This window comes from Protomyctophum bolini (genome assembly GCF_963924005.1).
Source record: "Protomyctophum bolini genome assembly, chromosome: 4".
Taxonomy (NCBI): Eukaryota; Metazoa; Chordata; class Actinopteri; order Myctophiformes; family Myctophidae; genus Protomyctophum; species Protomyctophum bolini.
In genome coordinates, this window is record NC_137865.1 from 35189967 (window position 1) to 35215529 (window position 25563).

Genomic DNA, 25563 nt, shown 5'->3' on the forward strand with positions numbered 1-25563 from the left:
TCAATTATCTAATGTAATCCTGGGCTCTACACTCTACATCATGTTTCCTTCTATGCATGAGGAGTCCAGGAACACGTTATTCCAACCAATGGGGAGAACGTGAGGGTACCTACCCTAGGGACACGAGGAGAACATGCAAACTCCACACAGAAAGGCCCTTTCGCCTAGCCTGGGCACCATTCCATTTCGGGTTCATGAACCGGCCGGGAGTGGATGATACCGCTACGTCATGTTGTAGTATTGTTTTGTAGTCAGCAATCTTCCGGAACTTCCTTTTCCCTCAAACCGATTTTTCTCAATAAAAGCTACGAGAGCTTTTATTGTTATTCTTCCGGTTTGAGGGAAAAGGAAGTTCCGTTTGATTGTTCCTCCCTGATGACTACAAAACAATACTACAACATGACGTAACGATATCATCCGCTCCCGACCGGATCATACGGCACTTTTGGAACAGAGACCAGGCTTTCCTCAGAGGTGGAAAGCCTGGTGAGGTGAGGTTACCTTTCGCCAACCCCACCTCGGGTATGGGCATGCACTGATGACGCAAAGTTGAGAAAACACCCTCCAGCGGGAATCTGGACCTTCTAGCTGTGAGGCGACGCACTATCGAGTGTGCCACCGTGCATATCATTTCTGAATTCTTTGTTTGTCTGTGTGAACTCACATAGTTGAAAGTGGCACAGTTCTTGAACATGAGAAGGACGTCGTCCACAAAGTGCTCGGGGGTGAAGTAGTGCAGAGTGTTTCCCTGATCCAGCTTCTTCCGGATCAGAGACAGATCCATAGGCCTTTTAATGGTCTGGTAGTAGTTACGAGCCTGGAGAGCCATTCAGAGACACACTGTCACAGCAGGATATTAAAACCCATTTAGACCTGAGGTTGCATCTGTGTCACCTTATAGCTTTTAAACACTTTTAACCATTATTTTAAACTTTAGCTGTTTTTATTTTTTATGATTTGTACTTTTTTCTTGTTTTGTATATAAAGACATTGACGTCTAATCTCTCTCTTGGTTCATGGGCTAAAACGTTTGTGAACCACTGACGTAACTGACCAATGGACTGACAGGCTCATGGAACGGAGGACTGAGCTTGTGGCAGGACAACAGCAGGGTCAACTTCTCACATCTCTGTAAGGGCAGAAGACAAACACAGACACACTGTTGACTGTTCTCAACAATATAATGTGGACATTGTTTTTCTTGTGGGGCGGAGACACGACATCGGGGAACGACGACTAGGGATGGAGCTCGTACATTTTTATTGATAACGAGCACCTTATTGATCAGGCTTATCGAGCCAGGCTCTATCGAGTTGATTATATGATTTTGAGAGACCACAATAAATTCAGAACAGAACTTTTGTTTACCCGTGCAGCGCTGGTTGGCAGGTATCAATACACTTTTAGACTGACATGTTTGTGCCAGCATGAATGAATAGTACATTTATTTCTTGATCGCCTCTTGTCTTGATTGTTTAAACCCGACGTCATGGGCCGCTATGCTCGATAACAGGCTTGATAAGCCCAAAGCTTATTGATGGTACTCAATAAGCTTGTTATCAGGTTTTTCCAGGTATCAGATTTTCGAGCTCCATCCCTAACGATGACAAAAGCAATCATCGTGTTTGTTATAAGATTGTTGTTGTTCAGACATAATATTTCCTGAACTGTATTCTACTACTACTCACCCTCTGGTCCACGTTGGATAGCGTGTACGGGGCTTTTGTTTTTGGTTGTGTGTTCTCACAGGCATACATCATCTCCACGGGGTCGTCCTGCTCTGTCCTGCACAGTGTACACACCCAGTTGCCCCTGTAGGATGAAGATGGATGCTGTTAAAACAACAGTTGAAGAGTTAATAAAGCACAGACCACACCGGTCTGTAGGGACTCCTTAATGGGACAAAACTGTTTTAAGGTTCAACCACACCAATGCAACTCATTGCAACTCAATGAGTTGCATTGGTGTGGTTGACCTTGAATGAGAATGAGAATAAAAGCATGGGCACTGAGGCTTGGTTGACCTTAACCAATAACCACCGACCATAACCACCTCAACAATAACCACGTTATCAAAACACTTAACAACACAGTTTGATGACTACCTGTACAAGTATTTGGGTTCATATATTAGGGGTGCAGATTATGAAATTATGACCGAAATCCAATCTCCGATTATTTGCAGGGTCAAGGTGAAGTCCATGTTTTAGCACGTATACACTCACAATGGGAAGCTGATGAGAGGAGGTATGTGGCAGTCGAGGTGGAAGACCTTGGGACAGCCGTCACAGCAGAGGAGCTCCCCTCCGTCCAGACACACGCCACAGAAATCCTCGCTCTCCGTCTCCCCTCGCACACCAACAGCCTCAGCACAGCTCTTCTTAGCAGCACCTGCAGTCTCAACACCAGCCAAAACATCAGCCTCAGCACCAGCCTCCACGCAGTGTTGATTTCGTCGACTAAAACTATGACCTTTTTCTGTTTTCGTCGACTACCTTTTTTCATTGACAAAAACTAAATGGAAACTAAATGAAAACTAAGCTATGATGACTAAAACTAAGACTAAATATATTGACAATTACAAATAAAAACTTGGACTAAAATGTTAGGGAAGGACTTGTAGACAAGAGACAGTAAAAGACAGAAGTAATTTTACACTTGCATGCACTTGCATGCTGACAATAGCCGATCTACAAGCTCCCAACACGTCGCGCTGCGACGCGTTTGGAGCTTGTATTATTTGTTTTCAGCAACTGTAAAATCAGCCAACAGCATCAAATACATTTTAGTCGGCTAAATCAACTATAGATTTAGTCGACTAAAATCGTATGATATTTAGTCGACCAAAACTAGACTAACACTAAAACATTTCAGATGATTAAAATATGACTACGTTTTATTCAAAAGACTATGACTAAAACTAAAATCTATTTGCTGTGGAAAAACAACAGCTGGCTCCACGTCAGTCTCACCGTCTGTCTCAGCAGCGCCGGCTGCAACACCAGCCTCAATGCCTGGATCCTCGCCAGCAGCCTCATCAACACTAGTATTAAGCTCAGTCTCATCAACACTAGCATTAAGCTCAGTCTCATCAACACTAGTATTAAGCTCAGTCTCATCAACACTAGTATTAAGCTCAGTCTCATCAACACTAGCATTAAGCTCAGTCTCATCAACACTAGCATTAAGCTCAGTCTCATCAACACTAGTATTAAGCTCAGTCTCATCAACACTAGCATTAAGCTCAGTCTCATCAACACTAGCATTAAGCTCAGTCTCATCAACACTAGCATTAAGCTCAGTCACATCAACACTAGTATTAAGCTCGGTCTCATCAACACTAGCATTAAGCTCAGTCTCGGCTCCAAATCCATCCTCGGTCTCAACCTCAGTCTCTTCTTCTTCAGCTCCGGCCTGCTGGCGCAGCGCAGAAACAACCCCCTGGTGTCGTGTGGACAAGCAGCAGTCCATACGTTGGCCCTCGCTGTTCTCCTCACATACAGGTTCCATTTCCCATGATTCACAACTGGATTCGGATTCATGGTCTAGGTCGAGGGCAAAGGCACATCTTCTCTGTCCCGGTGGTGTCAGCAGCAGAGAGAGTTCTGGTCCCGGATCTATTTCAATCACCATATCCTGTTCTGGTTGTGGATCATCCATCTCAAATGGCTCTGAAATGGCCTTCCATCCAGATCGGAGCAGAGAGTGAGGTGTATCTGGGGTAGGCTGACGGTCCTCGTCTTGTTCTGGGCTGTCGAGGTTGTAAGGCTCTGTCCAGGATGATGCTGTTGGTTCTGAACGGTCCAGATCTAAGCATGGAATGGGTGACCATGGAGATGTTTCTTCCCTGATCTCCGGACTATCCTCCACGCTTTGCTTGTGTCCATTCTGTGAGAGGAAACAAGGCAGATGGGTGGGGGGGGGGGGATTTAGAACTGCAGTTGTTATAGACATTAGTTAGTAGCAGTACTTGCACTACTTGTCGAGGTGCCAACTGCAAGGCGCAAGTTGGCACCTCAACAGAGTGCATTTCTAGTTATTTTTCCTTTAGAAATTAGATATGTAAGTATGTTTTAAAACTATAAACTAAAGTGTGTGATACCAATAATAATCATAATCATACTAATTATTATATAATAACTAAAAACAAGGATTCATTTTGAGGAGCGCTAGCCCCTCCTATGTACAGCTTTGAGGGTTAGGGTTAACGTTACAAAAATTAAATGCCATTGATAATGAATGAGAAAAAGAGTCGTCATAACGGTTTGGAAGCTATATACATTCATACCTGGTGAGCATGATCCAAAGAGGAAGAACTGTCAACAGCTGTAGTCCAGAACTTGGATGTTTGTGGAGCATGCAGCCGTACCAAAGACACGATTGGTTGGAATTCTGCCATGGATAGAGACTGGTCAGGTTCCACCTGGTTCTGGAAAGCTGCCGTGGACAGAGACTGGTGAGGTTCCACCTGGAGCCGCAGGCGTTCCAGACACACCACTGCCACACAGGAATTACCCAGAATCCTCTGGGCCACTGGATCAGTCCTACAGAAACAAATCAGTTCAAGTTCAATAATGACTATTACATTTTTAATTTAAATTACATGAACAATACTTTCCACACAGCGTTATTAATTACAATATAACACAATGGCATATACACCTGTATATAATACAGAATCATATTATGACATAATGTGACTGGATTTGTTCTCCTCTACTGATGTCCTCTGCTAAAATGGCATTTGAAAATTGCTGAAGAATTACTTCATTAATTAAACCCCATATTTCAACACTATCATCACTCAATATGAAACTAAAATAATTGGAAAAACATGATTTTGAAATCTTCATCATTTTCATATAAGTTGATTCAAAACATCATGATGATGCATGATTTTCATCTCAAAGAGCCAGCAGTTAATTTGATGTTGTTACCTAATTCTCCTTAGTTGTGTTGCTATGTTTCTGTCAGCGACAGATGAGACAGGAGGATGCCTTTGCCTTTTTGTAAACAAAGAGCCCACCTCGGTTTTCCCATGGCATGCTGTTTCCATCCCACAGGACACAGCAGGGCTGCCATGCTGTTATATTGAAAGATAAAGAAACATGCGGTAATTCCACCAAGACGTCTATAGTCATTACAAACAGTTTTACTGTCAATTCACATTTTCAGATACACTTGACAACACAACAAACAGCTAATATATACCTTTCTCTTTCTTTGTATTACTTGCTGTATTATGAAGCTGTGCTGCGCTGCAGTTGTTGCCAGGTCTGCAGATGTTGTGGGCTCTGGGTCAGTATCAAGGGACAGTGCAGTAGTTGCCAGGTCTGCGGTTGTTGGTTCTGGGCCAGTATCAAGGGACAGTGCCACCAGTGCTCGCAGTTTAGCCTCTCGTGGCAACAGTGTTGCCCGCCTTTGGGGAAAGTTAGTTGCCATGGCACTCGCAACACAATCCTTCTATCTACCACCAGGGGTTCTTTGGGGGATATAGGGGAGAATATAAAGCAGTGGTTTTCAACCTTTTTCATTAAGTTCCATTATTTATTCAGCATTTGATCCACGGACCACCATTTGACGAGTTTTTGGCCTCTCAGACCCAAAACTGAAGAATATTTTTGTTATCGTTGACACAGAATTCCATGCTGTTGGCAAACGTTGATAACAGTTCTTCTACATTCTCTAATTGTTCAGACTTCTTGTAAATTAAGTAATGCAGATGTTTATAAGGTAAATCTTGAGAGTAAAATGAAACCAAATGGACCCATTTGGTTTAATTTTACACTCTCGAGAGTTAAAGATATATATTAAGGGTCCATTTGGTTACCAACTCGCAAATCATTTAGCTGGGGACCACCTGGAACCCCCACAAGGACCACTGGCAGTACCTGGACCACTGGTTGAATCCACTGGTATAAAGAAAGAAAGTAATAAGAACACAAATTTATAGTGGTGAAGTCAAACAGCAGAAAGCTGTTTGACTAAACCCCCCCAAGAAGTGCTAAAATACAGCATTCAATGCTTTTAATTTTCCACAATATCCAATATCCATTACTGACTACGTGTTCTATTCTGACAAATAGGCCAACAGCATAACAATAACATTGTACTTGTTAAATGTAATCGTGATTACACAACACAGTCACAACACAGTACCGGGTTCAGACATAAGCCACCTCCTACTAAAATATCCCTTACCTGACTATGAGTTGTAGTCAAAGGAAAAACTAGATGTTTGCTTTGTAAATACAAAAGAACATTTTGTCAGGGTAGGGTGTGAACTGATGTGAGGCTAAAGCGGATGGGTTCTTCTCTTGTGTGTTCAGCACTGAGGGGCACGTCAGAGATATGATTGGTGGAGAGAGGTGGTAATAATAATACGTATCATCAGTCAGTGTCTCCAGACATTTCTACTTGTTGTGCCACTGCAAGATGGTGAAAGACAGAATATACAGTAGCATATATACTTTCAACTGAAGCTGATGTACATGTTCAGCTGCTGTCGCCCTTCACAATCCCTCAAAATCTCATATACTATTATTGGTAATGTTTTGCATACATAATAGTAAAACATAAATACCGGTAATAGGATGCCTCATGGTAAAGTTGACGCAAAGTACTTGCAATACATTTGAAACTTATGTTGTGTATGGTTGAGGTAAAGCGTATGCTGTTTTGTCTCTGCCTGTTTGATACAACAACATAGGCTACCAAAAAGTACCCCTCTCTGCACCCACACACACACACACACACACACACACACACACACACACACACACACACACACACACACACACACACACACACACACACACACATCTGAGGGAAACATTTCTTGACATTCAGTTCATTCAGGCAGCTCACATGATTTAAGACAAAGTTGCAAAAAAAATACTTTTATTTAATATTCTGTATTGATAATGCCAAATACAGATTTTAAATTTAATAGGATGTTAATAGAATAGAAAGGTTATTATTAGCCAACTTCCCACGAATAATACATTTTAAATTACATATTCCAGAAATTGGGTATCAAAAAACCTTTCTTATTATGTCAACAATCTGCAAATTAACCGACTTCGTTCAGTTCGTTGCAGTCTACCCCGCCAGTAGGCGTCGCTGTAGACTTTTAACTCTCCACCTATCCCAAAAGAAAATCTCGCACAAAACCGTGAGACTTTGAGTTCCCTTTCCTCTTTCAACTCTCCTCCAAGATGGTAGGTGCTGTAATATACTGCAGTGCTTCACTATTTACTTTAATCTACGTCCATCCGCACTTTATTTATCTACGAAAATGCATGCCGAGGGTAGTTCCAAGTATATTCTCGACTTTCCTCTGGTCCCGATATAATATTATCGATAAAACTAGCACAAACACGTTAGAAATGGGAGAAGACTCAACGTTTTACAGTTCGCTATATCAGGCTCGTCCATGCGACTTCACACCACTGACTGCCCACATGTCTTAAAAACACAAAAAGCACAAATGCAACGAGAGTGTAATGGCTGTTCTAGAACACCAATGAGCTTGTAAATGTGCCCCAGTCTGTGCCGAGGCAGGGGAGCTAAATTGGGTTAGCATGAGCCTGATACACCGACGGTGTTAGCATTGAGCTAACGTTATGTATTTGGACCCTAAAACCCACAGTTTCTAGAGCTAACTAGCGTGTACCCACTACCCGGTAGCTATAAAATGTAGTGTGACCATCACTGATGTTGGGTTGACATTGGCCGAATAAAGCATAGGCCTATTGGGTTTAAGCAGTTGTCTGTCTACTTAACAAGATAGGCTAGCATGTCAGCTAACTATGCTATACTCTGAGATGTTCATCTTATCGAATGTGTTTACAGCCTACCAAGAAGACTAAGACCAGGAAACTCCGAGGGCACGTCAGCCACGGACATGGTCGCGTTGGTGAGTTGGATACTAACGCCTCATATAGAACTTAAACTGTCCCGTAACTCATTTTTTCTGTGCATTGAACAGGCAGGTAGAACTGTCTGTCATAACATAACCTACCTCTCCATTTTACCTACCACAGGCAAGCACCGAAAGCATCCTGGAGGTCGTGGTAATGCTGGTGGCATGCATCACCACAGGATCAACTTCGATAAATAGTGAGTATGAATTACTTTGTTTTATTTAGTAAAAATGCTTTGTTACATTGACTTATATCAAGTTTATGCATTTGGGTGCTCAGATATTAAATGTATGGATGCCCTCTCTTAACTTATGACAACCCCAGACAGATGTTGTCTTAGCCTAGTGGCTAGTAATTGCATTCACTTTGTGTCTAAATTAATTGTTCAAATGAAAACAAGCCATACTTCTATTCATTCTAAACATTGCTCCGGTTATCCCCTACTACTTGGTGCATTGTCCCGACCAGTGACTGGTCGGAAAAACTTACGAACCCCACTCTAGGCATCTCTGAGTGGTTAAATTAAAGACCTGAGGTCAATTTCTAGTGTTCTCTCAGTGTGGTTCTCAAAATGTATTAGTAGGAGGTGGCTTATGTCTGAACCCCGGTACTGTGTTGTGTTCATGTTGACTCCCAAAATACAAAAATGTATTTGGCTGCCAGCCCCCATCTTGACATATGATGTTCCAGGGACCCCCAGAAGCACAGATTTGAGTTGAAAAGAAGTTGTTGTGAAAGAATATAGGCCTATTCAAGATTTGCACACGTGTTTACGATATAGATATGCTATTTTTCATCAGCTAAAGTTTAAAATAACGGTTAAAGTGGTTTAAAAGCTATAAGGTGACACAGATGTGTTATAGGTCTTAATATCTAAATTGAAATGAACCGGTTTAGAGACTCTAGAGTCTCATCTTGACACTCCTCATTGTCTTGGTGTGCTTGAGTTCTCTTAGAGTGAAGACTGTTCCTATTCACCGACTAGGTCCCTGGGAGGCCAGTCAGCCACATGGGCAGTTACAGTCAGTGTCGATGCAACCTAGTTGTTGTGATATTGTATATTTTAGCGTTAAACAGTGAAACGCATGACAAACCAGTTATACATTCAGAAAACACAGCAGCATAACACTTCGTATGAACTGCAGCCATGTCATTCAATAGTGGTATTAATTATTGTGGAGCCCATGCCACCGGCTCATGTTGTTGAATATGTTGGATGCAGTAGTTATTTGCCTAATCCTCCCTTCACCCTGTGTTAAATCTTCAGCCATCCTGGGTACTTTGGTAAGGTGGGTATGAGACACTACCATTTGAAGAAGAACACAAAGCATTGCCCCACCATCAACCTGGACAAGTTGTGGACTCTGGTGAGCGAGCAGACTAGACTCAACTACGCCGCCAAGCCGGAAGGTGCTGCGCCCATCATCGATGCCGTCCGCGCCGTAAGTATTAACCCTGTGCTTGGGATGTGAGGATGTCTGAAGAGTTTTGTTTGATATGCAGAATTGGACTGCAATAAAAGCTGAGTGCAGGGGGGTGCATACTTAGTTTAGACTAGTCATTGGTTAGACATGGGTTAAGGTTAGGCTTAGGTGTGCTGCCCCGTGGGAGGTTAGGTTTAGGGTGAGGGTTTGAGATAGGTTGTAGTTGTAGGACTAATGACTGGTTTAACCAATGACTAGTCTAAACCAAAAGCTGTCTAAACTAAGTACTGCATCCGAGTGCAGGCACTGCAGGGATGACATGTAACGGCTTCTATGCCTGGAGTGAAACCCAGGACATTGGTTCCAGGGGGAAGAGTCGGGGAGAGACATGCAGCAAATGTCTAAACTAAGTATGCACCCCCCTGCGGGTGCAGTACTTAGTTTAGACAGTTTTTGGTTTAGACTAGTCATTGGTTAGACCAGTCATTAGTCCTACAAGTACAACCTATCTCAAACCCTCACCCTAAACCTAACCTCCCACGGGGCAGCACACCTAACCTTAACCCATGTCCAATTGAAGTGTTTTTAAGTGTTTTTTGCCCATTCTGCTTATTGATAACGCATAAGTTAATGGATTTTATGTCCGTTTTAAGAAAGTTTCACCCATAGACTGACTGGATTGTCTTATGGATTACTAAGGAGACACTGCCCCTGTCACAGAGGGATTTTTACATTGAAGAATATTTAGCTGTGTAATTATGCTACAATTTTATACTTGGGTAAAATTATACTAGCCTTGAAAACCGGTTGTGTGAATTTCACATTACCAGCCAATCAGCATCTGCACTGAGGGCCCTGTGATGGACATGCTGATTGGCTCTTAAACTGCAAAATGCCCAGCCAGCGCATGTGGCCAGACTGGGCTCCAGAGAACACAGATGATGTGAATTCACGTGACTGGGATGGTTTACCAGGTTAAAATGAAACTTTACTGGTGGGACCATTTGACAGGAATCTAGAGTCGACTTACAATACCAAAATCTCTGCCTCTTCCGTCATGGCAGTGTTTAGGTAAAATTGGCATGTGATCATCTTCTGAACTTCACCGTAACACTTAGATGTTTGAGTACAGTGGAGGTGCGGAGTCAGAAGTTACTAGCATTGGTATTTGGCTTAAGGGTTTGAGTGTTACATCCTGCTTGCTGAATATGTAAATTCCAGATGTAAACAAGGCATAAGTTGGCAAGTCCAAGGACTACATTTATAACACAACTGCTTCACAGCTCCTAGTATGCCACAGATCCAGTACTGAACTTAATCTGTTCATCTATACTTGGCAAGTCTGTGTATTTGGGATTTGTTTGTTTTTTGTCATACCACTTTAAAGGGATAGTTCAGATTTGTTTAACTTAAGCTGTATAAAATACTTGCCATTAATATAGTGGTTACAACTGTATTAAATTATTAAATCAACTCGGGCAATCAATGCCGTGTGGGAGTTCTGCTCTGGTTTTGGTGAAATGAATCCACAAAACTAACGTCATTTGTATGAATTAAATGCATAGTGCATTGGCTTTAGATTCCATCATCTACTCCTACTGTTAACTCTTGGCATCTCTGAGTGGTTAATTGAAATTAACCGTTTAAGAGACTCTAGAGTCTCATCTTGATACTACTCATTATCTTGGTGTGCTTGAGTTCTCTGAGAGTGAAGACTGTTCCTATTCACCGACTAGGTCCCTGGGAGGCCAGTCAGCCACATGGGCAGTTACAGTGTCGATACAACCTAGATGTTTTCAATCTTTTTCATATCGGGGGTGGGCCCATTATTTATTCAGGATTTAAGCCACGGACTGTCCACCATTCGGAATTTGATGAGATTTAGCCTTTACCCAAAACTAAAGAATATTTTATTGTCGTTGGATTGATTTAGTCCACAATTCCATGCTGTATTGATGTTTAACATAGGAGAGATAAGGCAAACATTTGATTATTTTATATGCTCCAATTGTGTGTACTACTTGAATTAAGTAGCCTAATGCCGGTATCTAACAACAATTTAGCTCTTGAGAGCGTAAAATGAATGCACCTGGATGGGTCCATTTGATTTCATTTTACGCTCAAGAGTTAAAGATCTAATAATTTTGTTACCAACTCTTCCATCATTTAGCTGAGTTCTGACTCGGTGTAAGTGTTAATATGCGTACTACATCAACTGAACTGGACTAATTGTGTTTTCGTTCGCCACAGGGTTACTACAAAATCCTGGGGAAAGGTAAGCTGCCCAAGCAGCCAGTGATCGTCAAGGCCAAGTTCTTCAGCAGAAAAGCAGAGGAGAAGATCAAGGCAGTCGGAGGAGCATGCGTGCTGATGGCATAGTGTTTTTTCCAAAAAATAAAGTTGTTTGTCCGACACACTGTTGGGTCATTTGTATTTCTCCTGGAATGTAGAATTTATGAGCTTATTTTTGAGCAAAAACAAACTGTTGTACAAAATAAAATGAAAAAGCCTAGTTCGGACTAGCTAATATCTGTCTACCTGTGATTTTAAATTGAATCTTTTGAATATGAATTGTTTTAGATAAATGTGCAGGAATTGTGGTTGATCCCACTCCGTACATGTTTCCACTATACTTTAGTCGGGTACACATGTTCAGGAATGGTACCTCGGCTCATACTGTGCAAGGAAACCATTTAACATTTGTGTACTATATATGTATATATAATGCCACCTCCCATCTGGGCTACAGTGTTGGACAATGCTGTAAATCAACATCAATGTTATGTTGATGGTCAAAATTGTGCTTAAATCTTAAGATATAGTAGAGAAATATTACTTTTACATTAAGGACTGATATATTTGTAATTTAAATATGGCTTTTTACTTTTGAGATAAACCTATATGTATATTAAAGGGAAATTACCGGTATAGCAATAGCCAAACAAAATAATGGAAAATCATTTGTGTAGTGATGCAAAACCATAGGGCAGTGGTTTTCAAACTTTCACATCAAGGCCCAGTAGTCTGGCAGCTGTGTGTTGGGAAATTTGGTATATCCTATAGTAAATGTCTACTTATTCATGAATCCACTTACTGACCAGCTGTGGGTATTGAGCAATTGTTTTTATAGGTGTTTATATGTGACCTATACTAGACATCCTATACTGTATAAGGCAAAAATGTCATGATTCTGAATCCATTCCAAGCATTAGTTTTGGGCTAAAAACGGCCATTTCAATCATCACAAATGTAATGAGGTCAGCACATTTTGGCCAAGTGGCTATAGCCGTTTTATGGGTCCATTTGGTTTAATTTTACGCTCGAGTTCAAGCTCTATAAGGGTCTATTTGGTTACCAACTCTCCCATCATTTAGCTGGGGCCTGGGGACCACCTGTAATCCCTTCAAGGACAACTGGTGGTCCCCTAGGAAAGATGCTGGTGATTGGTGAATGAATGAATTACGGAGGGGCGGAGTGTCTGCTCGTCTCCAGGACTTCCTGTGAGAGCAAAACAAGTAGCATTATGGAATGGTGCTAGATAGCAAATAGAAATGCGCGCAAACGTAATCCGTTTGGCTCTGATTTGTGATTTCTCATTCAAATTGTGATTAATGTTAAATTCCACGTTCCTACGACTCATTAAATAATAAATACTCGCTTCTTCAACACGGTGGGTGGACAAACTTTTCGAATAACTTGCTGCACACTGTTATTGACAGACATACGATAGACATGGTTACGCTAATCAATTGTCTTTAATACAATCACCGAACCTATAGGTTAAAGCATTAAAAGCAAAGCGAGTATCTAGAAATGACCGTTGGTCAGGGCCAGGGGAACGGAACGGCTGTAGTCCATAGACGGGTGTAGATCTCCGACTCTCCGAGATGACCATGGCAGACCAACCCCTGGCCAACCAGGCTTTTTTGGAGTCTTCCCTCCGCCGCTCGGCTCAGCTGGGACGGCAGGTCCTGGAGAGAGCCTCCAGACGCCGGACAACAGGGGACGAGGGCTGGTCCAGAGTCAGACCATCCGGACGATCCAGTGCCGCGAGTCAGTGCAAAACTCCCAGCACGGATGAGGTCGCGAGAACCTCTGTACAGGTAGGGGTGTGTGTGTGTTTGTTAGCCCTGATTGATTGATTGATTGAAATCTTTATTAACAGTTTGCAGAATTACAGTACATTTCAAGCACAAACTCAATACAAAGACTGTTAACTGTGAGTGGACGACCCAATTAAGCCTTACACTTGTTTACAACAGGGTCCACATTGTTCAATTCATCAAAACATTTAGAGACAAACAAATAGACACTTCTATGTAGTTAAAGAACAGAACAGGAATTCATCATATAGGAAGCGAAAAGGGAAAAAAAGTATATATACAGTGAGGGGAACAGGGGGATAAAAGAAAAAAAAAACGAAAGACAGAGTGTAGGGCGCCTGCACACAACACCATGCGTTGATGCCATGTGTGCATATGTGCAGGCACCCAACACCACGTCCATACAAAAACATAGTACAATCCATAGTACAAAGACAGAGTGTAGGGCGCCTGCACACAACACCATGCGTTGATGCCATGTGTGCATATGTGCAGGCACCCAACACCACGTCCATACAAAAACATAGTACAATCCAGATACAAATTCAGCTTTTACAGAGGCCAGTTTCGAATTGCAGCCATCCGTAGGTGCCCTTTGAGAGCAGTTTTGAAGGAGCCAAGGGATTCACATGTCTTAATGACTGTTGGTAGGGCGTTCCACATTTTGGTCGCATAGGAGCGAAAAGAATTTAGTCCCTTGTTTGTGCCGAATCTGGGTTGTACATGGTTTGTTGCACTCCCTCTGGTGTTGTGGGTGTGGACTTCGTTTACATTAAGGAAGTATTTAGACAGGTACATGGGTATCTTGGTGGTGTATCTAATCTTGTGGACCAGACCCATTGCAAGATGCTGTACTCTGTCGTCGACCCTAAGCCATCCCAGCCTGTCAAAGTGGGCAGGGGTGAGGTGGGTTCGGGGGGTGAGGCCAAGTAGGAGCCTGACCAGTTTGTTTTGGGAGGTCTGGAGCCTTGTTTTAAGGGCCTTTGAGGTGCTGTGGTACCAGGAGGTGGATGCATAGTCAAAGAAACCTTGTACAAGGGCTCCTGTTAAGGTCTTCAAGGTGTTTTTGTCGACCAGTGAGGAGATCCTGTAGAGGAATCTTGTTCTTTGATTGACTTTTTTGATTACGTTGGTGGCCATCTTATCACCGGAAAGATTGGCCTCCAGGATGGAACCTAGGTAGGTAATTTGATCCTTCCGTGTGATAATATCATCACCAACTCTAACCAAGAAGCCATCTGCCTTTTTGAGATTACTATTTGATCCGAAGAGAATGGATTCAGTTTTTCCCAGGTGTAAGGATAGTTTGTTATCAGCGAGCCAGGTGCAGATTCTACCGAGTTCAGAGCTGAGGGTCTTTTCAACCTGCAGTTTGTTCCTGTCCGAGACCAGCAGTGCTGAGTCGTCTGCGAACAGGAACAAGTTGCAGTCACAAGCTGAAGTCATGTCGTTTACATATATTAGGAACAGTAAACATGACTGTCATGATACGAGCGTCATGTGAACCATGGCTAGGGTGTGTGTGTGTGTGTGGGGGGGGGGGGGGTGTATTAAAATGGAAGAGATTTATATATTGCACATTTGCACTGGCCTAAAAGTGGCTTCTAAAACTGTTTTAACATTATGAGATTTGTGATCAGTTTATTTGGCCACCAGGTGGCGTCCATTGTTTGATCAAAGACCCCTCTCCTTTCTCTCTCTCATACAATTATATTTAATTTCCCTACAGAGAACCTATCTGGACAGTGCCTTCGAAACCATTGCTGAGTTCATGGTTCAGACTACTGATCAATGCAAGGTCAGTTTATTATTTAACTGTAGATTCAACAATGTGATGTTATAATATACCATATTATGTATACAACATTGTGCTGGTTTTGTATAGTAAAAATCACTTTGTTCAGAATCTTTATCAATCAGACTGCTGCTTTGATCCTACTGAAATGGAGAGAAGCCATGTGCGCAGGTTCCATTCACAACCGACCACCAGGACACCTGCACTGCCAAAAAGGATACAGGTAAGACCAGTGGTGTAATGGTGATTCCCCCCCCCCCCGGTACCACGACATCTTGACGTCATGCGCACGCACTTGCACTCACTCGCACGTGCCTACTGCATACATAGCCTAAGCTTATATTGTTTATAGTATATGAGAGTTTTAGACACACAAACACAAAAGTAGAGTAAAATAATCAGACAAACTTCTTTACTGTGCTGCAGTAGCGAAACTAAAACGTTTGCTTTGGAATTGGACGAATATCTTCTTTGATGGTGGAGGAGGCATTATTGTTGCGTGCAGAACGCCACAGAAGCAGTAGCCTACTGGAAAATTGTCTCACATTTTTCTATTAGATTAGAACCTTTGTTGTTGAAGTGCTTTATCACTGACAAGCCATTTAGACCTGAAAAAAACCATGAAAGCGTGTGCAAATATTTGAATATATATATTATTTCAAAGCAAATGTTTTTAACTCAAATCTTTGCCTCTGGGGCTCCCTAGCTGGAACAACATATTTTCAGATGACGGTCGGTGGCCAATTGCATACATGTTTAATTAGGATCCTTGACATGAAATAGTTTGAGAACCACTGATATACAGTGGAAACATAGGTTTTTTTTCTGAAAACGGTCAGGATCTTGAAGACATTTAGTAGAATCCGGTCTTGGGTCTTAATGGTAATGGGTTCAATATGTGCCGTGTCTTCAGGGCCAGGTATCTCCAAGAGAGGACTTCTGCATCGAGGTGTCCCCGGGGACGTACGCCATCACCGCTGGCATGCAGGACTCACTCCAACAGACCCAGATGGTCAGCATCAATGCCGGAGAGAGTATCAACCTCACCTTTAACCTCTGATACCACTCCCTTTTACCATCCGGATAGATAAGAACTGTAAGTTGTACAGTATGAGTGTAATGTGTATATACCATTGCTTCAGGGGCCTTTGAGCTTTGTTTGTTTATTGTTTGTATATTTTTTAAGCCCAATCTACAGTGCCATAATTTCTCTTGGTCATGCCAAGCTCAGCTTGTGAGTGATGACGTGATGCTGTGTGACTCAGTTGCTGGGCCAGTAGAATTATTGTCTGCCGGTGAAGTGGCACAACATCTCTATAAGAGCTAATCAAGATTCTATGGTATTGTGTTTCAAATAGCCACAGGACTTCGGCCTTTGAACTGTGCTAACAGTTTACATTTTATTGTCGTTTAAATGTTTATTTGCTGCACAATGAGAAGCCATATTTTTACAAATGTCTATGTGAACATGCAGAAATTCTGCCATAGGACACCACAGAATCTATATGCACATAATAAAATAAAGACTATTTTTAAAATAAGTAAATGTTTGGAGGCACTGCTTCGATACAGTAATGTCAAGTGTTTGTATTCTTGGATATCATATATGTTTAAAGTCTTAAATACTGCATGGTAGGGTTGTCCCAATCCGATCACGTGATCGTAAATCGGGGCCGGTCACGTCATTTTCAAATGATCGGAATCGGATCGGGAGCAAAAAAACGTTATCAGAACATCTCTAATATCAATATTATATCCATATCATCATATTAGACTTGTGATTTAGGATATTGTGCTATTGTGATATGGCATAAACATGTTCTATAAAAATAATACCGGATCGGGAAATCTGTATCGGCAGATACTCAAAATCAAATGATTGGAATCGGATCGGGAGCAAAAAACCTGATTCGGGACATCCTATTCCCTACTTGGAAGTTATGTGGGAACGCCTACTGCGTAACAAAAAGTACTTTCTGGCCTTGACAATCAATCAGAAAAGTCCTGTCTGATTGCATTAAATGACGTTAAATAAACTCGATTTGCCACTCACTTTATGCATGTGCATACCCTCTATAATAAAAATATCGGATCGGGAAATATCGGTATCGGCTGATACTCAAATGATCGGATCGGGAGTAAAAAAAGGTGATCGGGACATCTCTACTGCATGGTCTTCCTCTTCAGGTGTAAACAGCAGTGGGGGCGTCGGAGAGAGACTGAAATCCCATAGGTGGTGGTCGATGTTTTTGATCGGTCAAACCAAACACGTCGCTCATGTTTGATTGTGTTCCTCCTGAAGCAGGAAGTGATTGGAACAGTGAGCTGTGATTGGGCGAGGCGCTGAACTGCAGGACAGGGTAGCTGAATCTCATAGGCTGGTAGGTCCTTGGCCCTGTTTTGGCTGCAAAAACAAATTTAAGAAAATGTACAGGATTTGGATTTATTCCGAGAGGTTAAATAAAGGGCTAAACATTCAGATCTACTGTACACAGCATCCTGTATCCATTTGAATGTATAATGTAAATGTCTCATTGATTATACAGTGGTGCTCAAAGCGGGGTCCGGGGACCCCCAGGGGTATAGAGTGTGTTCCATTTGTACACTCAGAGAGTCAGAGTTACATTTACATTGATTTTACAATATAAATTGGGGTCCCAGTCAGATAGAAATGCTGTTAAAATGAGCTTAATGCAGAGGTTCTCACAGTTTTTGGCTGTGGACCCCTGGAAATGCTTTGGCCATGCCTCGCGGACCCAGCCCCGCCCCCCCTCCCCACCCCCAATAGAAATTGACCGCTGCAATAACCTTAATAGAGAAAATACATCATAAATAAATACTAAAACCAGATATAATCATAGGGAAAGTTTATGCATAATTGGGCGACCCCCTGACTTAATGACCCCTGACCCCTGGCTTAATGCATGTCAAAAAGGGGGTCCTCGAAATGAAAACTGTTGAAAATGACTGCTAGAGCCGTACAATGGGGGGTCTAATAAATATCAATTTGGGGGTCCTTGACATGAACATGTTTGAGAACTAATGGTTTAGAAAGACAGTGATTTATACAGTATACCTGGCTGGGTGTGCTGTGGCTCCTGAGCGTTGCGTCTCCAGTATCTCCAGGGAGGTCGCTCCTGTTCTTCATTCTAGTGTTGATTTTGACAGCAAAATTAGATTTTAGTCTTTTGAATAGTTTTGATTTAGTTTTAGTCACATTTTAGTCAACTGGAATGTTTTAGTGTTAATGTTGTTTTAGTCGACTAAATATCATAAGATTTTAGTCGACTAAATCTACAGTTAATTTAGTCGACTAAAATGCATTTTGGCGGGCCTTGATGTCGTCGTAATGACTGATTTTACACTTGCGTTGTAGATCGGCTATTTTCAGCATGCAACCAAGTGTAAAATGACTTATACTGGATCTCTTGTCCACTAGTACCGTCCTAACAAATTTTCAATTATATTCTAGTCTTAGTTTTAATCATCATAGCTTAGTTTTCATATAATTTCCATTTAGTTTTCGTTGGTGAAAGGCAGTTGACAAACATTTTTTCGTCATAGTATTAATTGACAAAATCAACACTGCTTCATTCCTCACCTTACCAAAGGCAGGCCGCTCCAAACTGGCCTCACCAGACAGAGCTGAAGAGGAAGAAGAAGATGCCACCTCAGGTTCACTACTCCTCAGGCCCTCAGGAGGTTCAATACTGCTCGCTGTGTTTCTGAGGCCCTCCAACTGCAGATCCACCTGCCTCTCCAGCTCAGCTCTCTCAAACCCGTCCCGCCATGATGCGGGACTGCACTTGCAACAAGTGGTGGGCGGCGGGTATATTAAGGATGGCCATGGACGGAAGCTTAATGGACAGTACTGGACTGAAGGAGCTGCTGCTGACTGGCAGCGCTGGTCACAACAGATTTGGGGAGAACATGATGAGGAACTGGGAAGGCAGAACCAGTTACTATGGCATGGTCTGGGAACTGCTGCTCTGGGGAGCTCCCTGACCATCCTCTCGTGGTGGGAGGCATGGATGAACACAGCCAGGTCGATGGGGACCTCGGTCACACTGCCGTCCCACATCAGCACCTGTAGACCTGCACCACATTCTGTTGTTGCTGGATGGAAGAAAGACACAGACCATAGTGTTGTACATATGGAAGAAAGACACAGACCATAGTGTTGTATACTGCAGGGTCAATGACCAGAAAGCAGCTACAGAGATCATACCTTTGAGATTGTCTCTGCGCTCCATGCCTGTCAGCACTCTCCCAGGTCCATATCTCTTTAGGGCCGGGTCCCATGGCGTCAGGACAGTGTCCCCGGGCCCTAGATGGTGTGAGTGAGCCTTGGTGTGGTTGATCATGTCCGGAGAACAGACAAGCTGTTGACGAAATGCCTCAGAGAAGCTAAAGCCGGCAAGAGCACTACCTGGGTGGTCGAACTCCACTACCCACACTCCTCTGCGACCCTGTTGTGGGATTCATTGGAAAAGGTAATTTGTTTTATTTAACCAGCACACATTTATTTTGTGGGTATTTTATCACTGCTTCACTACTTCGAATTTGAACTAAACTACTCAAAAATATGAAACTTGTGTAGAGTACTTCATATCTCTGCTGTCAGGAGAAAAACACCTAAGACCAAAATGTTCATTTTTCAGAAAATTAAGAAAACCTTATATTTTGGAAACAAAAAGCAATACTTCCCCATCAAAGTTGGTGTTGTGACTTTATATATTGTAAATTACTTGCATAAGAGGGGGGAGAGGAGGTGGAGTTAGCTGCTTTAGCAGACAGTTTGAGGGTCCAATGGAGTTAAGTGGTTTTGTCCAAGGCAATTTTTACTACTTTCCATTGCTTCAATATTTTCGAAACAATACAGACATAAAGGGTGTTTAATAGCACTGATTTATGCAAAAACAAATTCAAAAATGGAGTTAGGTGGTTTCCTCCCGGCAGCAACAAATATGCAGTATGTGCTGTAATAACATACTTTCTTAAATTATATGGCAAAGAGATTTAGGATGTGAAATAAGTGAAGAGAAATGGTCGAATATAATTTCCAAAGTTGGGTGGGCCATATTAGAAGAAGCAAGTTTTTTTACTACACCCCTGTGAAACTGTTGAGGATGGGCTTGCTTGAAGACAAAAGATGTTGGAAATGTAAGGGAGAAAATGATATATTTTTACATGCTTTTTAGGAATGTCCTTTGGTTTTACCCTTTTGGAAAGAGGTACTGAGAAAACTTGGTGAATGGTTGGGACTGAAATACCAGAATCTCCAAGGTTCTGTCTCCTGAGAGATAACACACTCTTGCCACAGGGGGTCACCAAGGCACAACATGAATTGGTGACAGCAGGCTTTATCACTGTAGCCAGGTTGATATTGAGGAACTGGAAGAGTTTCTACACCAGAGCTCACAGCCTGGACCCGACTTACGACTGAAACAGCATCTTATGTCAAAGGAAAGTTCCATTTAATATGAGACTACTTTTTATTTTTATATAAAAGGATTGGTGCATTAAGGATCGGTATAATACATTACAGATGATATACGGTAACCACTGACTGAAGAGTGTATTGAGGAGTGTTGTCCATTTGTCCTAGTTTTTGACTGCTTGTTATGTTTTGTTCCTTTATTTATTTTTATTTGTGTCCTTCTTTTATGTATGTCATCATGTGATGTTTGTTTTTGAAAAATTGAAAAATCAATTAAAAAAAACTTTGATAACAAACAAATAATAACATTCTGCCCATCAACTTATTGCGCCTTTTGGTAAAACTATATGGAGATAAATCACTGATAATATGTAATATAATACAATATAGCCTACTGCCAGCTATATGGCTATAGCATCTATACCGGTAATTAAATACATTTTAAGTCTACCACTAAATTACCTGTACTTCCTGTACGACAGTGCCCAGGTAGTACAGGCCATCGATTTCCCTCCTGGCTAACACTCTGCAGCCTGGTAAGAACTCTGTAATGCCCAGGGTGCGACCGGACAGCACACAGCAAGTTGTTGGACAGAACGGATTGCCCAGACTGCACCTTCAGAACCACACAAAGTTCAAATTCAAGAAATTATTTCCCCATAGAATTACATAAAATTGGACGAGAAAATGGGGAGATCTCGAAAGAACTGCTACAGTGTCCTTGAGCAAGACACTGAACCCCAAATTGCATGGTTTCCTCCGCCATTAGTGTATGAATGGGTGAATGTAATGCACAATATATGTAAAGCGCCTTGGATAAAGGCTCTATCTATATAAATGTACCATTTAAGTGTTATTATTATGCTGAGCTTCACAGGACCACAATGTACGGATGATAACACATCCCGTATGTCACTTTCATGCAGAGTAAGGGTGTTGACCCGTCAGTTGACATTGACAGCACCAGCCTGACACCATTATCAACTGTTTTAATGTTTCTAATCATAAAAAAAACATAATAAAAGTGTGCAATGATCTCTTGAATTGTTTGGAGTGTTACCCAGGACACTGACCTGAGCACAGGGAGAGGCACGTGCTGGTGTGGGATGACAGGGGTGGACTGACTGCAGGGTTTTACTGTGGAGACATTTGGTACTGATGTCGGGTTCTCCCCAACGAACAGTGGAATCACCTGTCAGCCGACAAGACAATTTACACAATGAACAGTGGAATCACCTGTCAGCCGACAAGACAATTTACACAATGAACAGTGGGATCACCTGTCAGCCGACAAGACAATTTACACAATGAACAGTGGAATCACCTGTCAGCCAACAAGACAACATTTACACACAGTGATTTTACACTTTTGTTTCTTCATTATTATGATTTATTTTCATTTTTTTTTAATTAATTCAAAATGCCATATTTTATTATAGAGTGTATGCGTATGCGCATGCATAAAGTGAGTGGCACAGTGAGTTTAACGTTGTTTAACGTCAGCAATCAGATGGGACTTTTCTGTTTGGATGTATGGGCTGAAAGTATTTTTTGTTACACAGTAGGCGTTCCCACATAACTTCCAAGTAGGGATGTCCCGATCACGTTTTTTGCTCCAGATCCGATTCCGATCATTTGCTTTTGAGTATCTGCCGATACCGATTTTTCCCGATCCGATATTTATATTTTTATAGAACACGTTTATGCCATATCACAATAGTACAATATCCTGAATCACAGTCTAATATCATTATATAGATATAATATTGATACTAGGGATGTCTCGATCACATTTTTTGCTCCTGATCCGATTCCGATCATTTGAAAATGACGTGATCAAGGCCCGATTTCCGATCACGTGATCCGATCAGGACAACCCTACTTCCAAGCATGATGATGATATCGTCACGCGCATACCCTATATTCTTTTGAAGTCACTTAAATTTCCCCCCAGGTATAAAACAATGGATCAAAGGTCACCTCCAATGACCCATCTGTCCCTATTGGAAGCACGTATCCGCTCCCTCCGGTGGTGTGAGTCAGACACTGTAGGAAGTCCCATATTTTGGTATCTAGTGGTCCAACGTTTGAATCGGAGAGGTAGAAGACGTTCAGCGGCCTCCCGGCTGTCATGGTGGGCAGAGCTTTTAGGACTGCCTCGGGACGGTCCGGCAGGTCTCTGGTGACCAGATGGACAGAGTGACAGGCCGGGTCGCTGAGGGCCGTGCTCAGGACAGCCAGCAGGTCCCTGCCGGGGCTGCAGCTTAGGGAGTGGATCCAGGAGAGAGCTTCGTACACCGTGTCAGGAGCACAGGGGAGCATGTGGTGAGACCAGCAGTTCACCTAGACAAAGAGTTGCTGCGTGTGTGTTTTTTTTTACAGTTAAAAACGAAAACAAATAAACATTATTAACGTTATTTTATTTGCCAATGTGGCCGGTACAATGGAGGACAGTCTAACAGCATTGAACATCATTTTTTTGCGCAGACGAAAATGAAAGCCTGGTACCGAGGCTAAACCGCAATTCACTAGATAGAAGATACTGGTCTCCCCAATCTTGTATGAGAAGGTGGTGTTAGTGAAAAAGATCACCTGCCACTTTCAACATTTTTGGTAGGAACACGTTATTCCAACCAGTTCCTTTCCCTTCCATCAGGCCCCCCGGCTGGCCAGCTGTTTTTCTTTTTCTTTAACATTTTTCTTTCTTACACAAAATCAATGTCTAGTAACAAATAGCTAGCCTAATGGTTGGTGGAGCTTCTGAAGTCGATGTTTCCCTCACTGGCAATCCTCCAATATTTATTGCAGGTGTTATACTAGTCCCATATTACCTTGTATGAAAAGGTGATGATGTTGAAGAGAGAGTCCCTGAGTGAGGCTTTAGTGAGCAGGGTCTGTATCAGCAGGCGTTTCACTGACCCCAGAACAGAGCTCATGGCCTCGGAGGTGTCCACCACAAAGGTAATGTTGTGGCACCGCTTTCCCAGGAACAGTGGGATCAGCCTGTGGACCCCTGGACCAGCCCCCTGGACCCCTGGCTGGATGTCTGATTCCATGTTGCTCTATAAGCAGAGAGAGTGTAGCAGAAGTGGAAAAACCTAATGTCTTGTCAAAAGTATTGTCGCCCTAGCATTTATGAGTGTACCGCTGTTGGTTGGTCTCAGCATGTGACCACCAAGCAACCAACCAAGTGTCCAGCTGTTACTGTATATTTAAATGTAAATGTGATTTGTAATGTCTGGAAATTATAATTATATTTCTTAAATTAATCTGTGAACAAAGAACCATACAGTGTTTCTGTTCTGAAACAGCAAAGAAGCAGCTAAATGCATCTTTGTTCTCATGTTTATAAGAGAATAACTGATGACGGTCTTTTGATGGAATATTTTCTATTTAACGTATGCATCTTTTCTTATGTCAGCATATCATGTTTGTTTTTTCAGTTGAACCCCTTTTGAACTCTTTTCCTTTTGGTTTTCACGTTCCTGGTTTTTGAACTTAAGCACCAGGGAAACAATCTCCTCAGAGTACAAACATCTTTATACCAGGTGATGCATACTCATTTAAACAAATATAAAAGGTATGCAGACAAATATGCAAATATGCTCTTACACATTTATATTAGAGCAGGTTTTTTTATTTCAAGGAAATAATGTATTAGCTACGAATCCCTGTTTGATACAATTACTCAGTGCTCATCTAAGAAAGAGTTTGAGAGTTACAGATTGTTGGTTCCTAACAATCAAACATGTAGTTGGGGACCTGAACCCTCTCAAGGACCCCTGGGGGTCCCTGGACCCCACACTGAGAACTATAGTTCTAGGGACCCTGGTCTGAATAATGACCATACTGTAAGGTAGTGTCATTTTCTCACAATGCATTAACACCATCTTGGAAAGGATCCACTGCATCTTCTAGCCAAGCAGGCTTAACATTCACACGTTAACAAAACTTTCATGTTATGAAATATATGGCATGAATACATTACCTGTAACGTTAGTTCTTAAATCCCCAGAGAGCCCTCTCTACCACAGTCATGAAGCTACTTTAACTTCATTGTTAGGCTGTGGGTTGCTATGGCGACAGATCCACCAAGGTATTAGCATGGCCACTGTCTGGAGGGGGTTGGTTCAACTGCCTGTCAAATCAACACTCACATTGTGCTTTTGTTTGCTGTATGTTTCCTATTTGTCTTATACTGCTTAATGTAGTCTGAAGCACTTACATGTTTTGAATGAAAGGTGGTATACAAATAAAAGCTATTCTTCAGTCTATCAAGAATGAATATGAATGAAAATAAAGTAAGTCTCTCACCAGTACAGTAGTTCAGTACATTTTGGTATTTTCTAAGTAAAGCAAAGGCAAGAATGACTTATTGAAGGTGTTCTCAATGAATTCCGGGATGAGTGCATGGGGATTGGTGGGGGGGCTGATTTATCCTTTACTGTGATCATTATGCAAAAGTAACGTGTGTTACCTACTGAGAGACTGGGAACATGTTCAACAGGGGGTATGTGATGTAGGATGGCCCTATAACCTACTGAGAGCCTGAGAACATGTAGGACTTTAAAATGTAAAACTCAGGAAGATACAGGAAGCCAGCAGTGAGTTATCTCTTTTTTTTTGTTTTTCTTAGCAGTCTAGCAATGGACCATAGTAAGTTGAGCGTTAGAGTAGTAGTAGTAGTAGCGGGTAGAGTGGCCGGATGCATGGTAACTGCAAGGTTGCCAGTTCAACTTCAAACCCAGGATCCCCCAGAGTTAGTGTTGAAGTGTCCTTCATGGGTGTCCTACATGGGTTTTAAAAGTCAGGCAGACAATTTGTATTTTAACTACCAGCATGGTCATGGTCAACATTATTCGTAATTATTTTTTAAA

General features: G+C 42.0%; 2 protein-coding genes across 3 annotated transcripts; both read left to right on the top strand.

Annotated features, from left to right (window-relative positions):
* The first annotated feature begins 7185 nt into the window (after positions 1-7185).
* rpl27a (ribosomal protein L27a) lies at positions 7186-11762 on the top strand. Its single transcript, XM_080761490.1, has 5 exons — positions 7186-7219; positions 7854-7917; positions 8045-8120; positions 9192-9366; positions 11599-11762. Exons 1-5 carry the CDS (start codon positions 7217-7219, stop codon positions 11725-11727), a joined length of 447 nt encoding a protein of 148 aa, XP_080617616.1. The 5' UTR covers positions 7186-7216; the 3' UTR covers positions 11728-11762.
* A 1105-nt stretch (positions 11763-12867) lies between these two features.
* Positions 12868-17248, top strand: akip1 (A kinase (PRKA) interacting protein 1). 2 transcript variants are annotated; one of them, XM_080761534.1, is made up of 4 exons: positions 12868-13451; positions 15181-15249; positions 15356-15469; positions 16160-17248. In XM_080761534.1, the coding sequence occupies exons 1-4, from the start codon at positions 13236-13238 to the stop codon at positions 16304-16306; spliced, it is 546 nt and encodes a 181-aa protein (XP_080617660.1). In that variant the 5' UTR covers positions 12868-13235; the 3' UTR covers positions 16307-17248. The 2 variants fall into 2 exon arrangements, with proteins under 2 accessions (XP_080617660.1, XP_080617661.1); XM_080761535.1 differs by having other exon boundaries at positions 16166-17248.
* The last annotated feature ends 8315 nt before the right edge of the window (positions 17249-25563 follow it).

Coding starts and splice junctions, on each gene's coding strand:
- akip1 (XM_080761534.1), top strand. CDS start 13,236: ATGACCATGGCAGACCAACCCCTGGCCAACCAGGCTTTTTTGGAGTCT. Junction 15,250..15,355: donor AGACTACTGATCAATGCAAG/GTCAGTTTATTA, acceptor CACTTTGTTCAG/AATCTTTATCAATCAGACTG. Junction 15,470..16,159: donor CACTGCCAAAAAGGATACAG/GTAAGACCAGTG, acceptor CCGTGTCTTCAG/GGCCAGGTATCTCCAAGAGA.
- rpl27a (XM_080761490.1), top strand. Junction 7,918..8,044: donor CCACGGACATGGTCGCGTTG/GTGAGTTGGATA, acceptor TACCTACCACAG/GCAAGCACCGAAAGCATCCT. Junction 9,367..11,598: donor TCATCGATGCCGTCCGCGCC/GTAAGTATTAAC, acceptor CGTTCGCCACAG/GGTTACTACAAAATCCTGGG.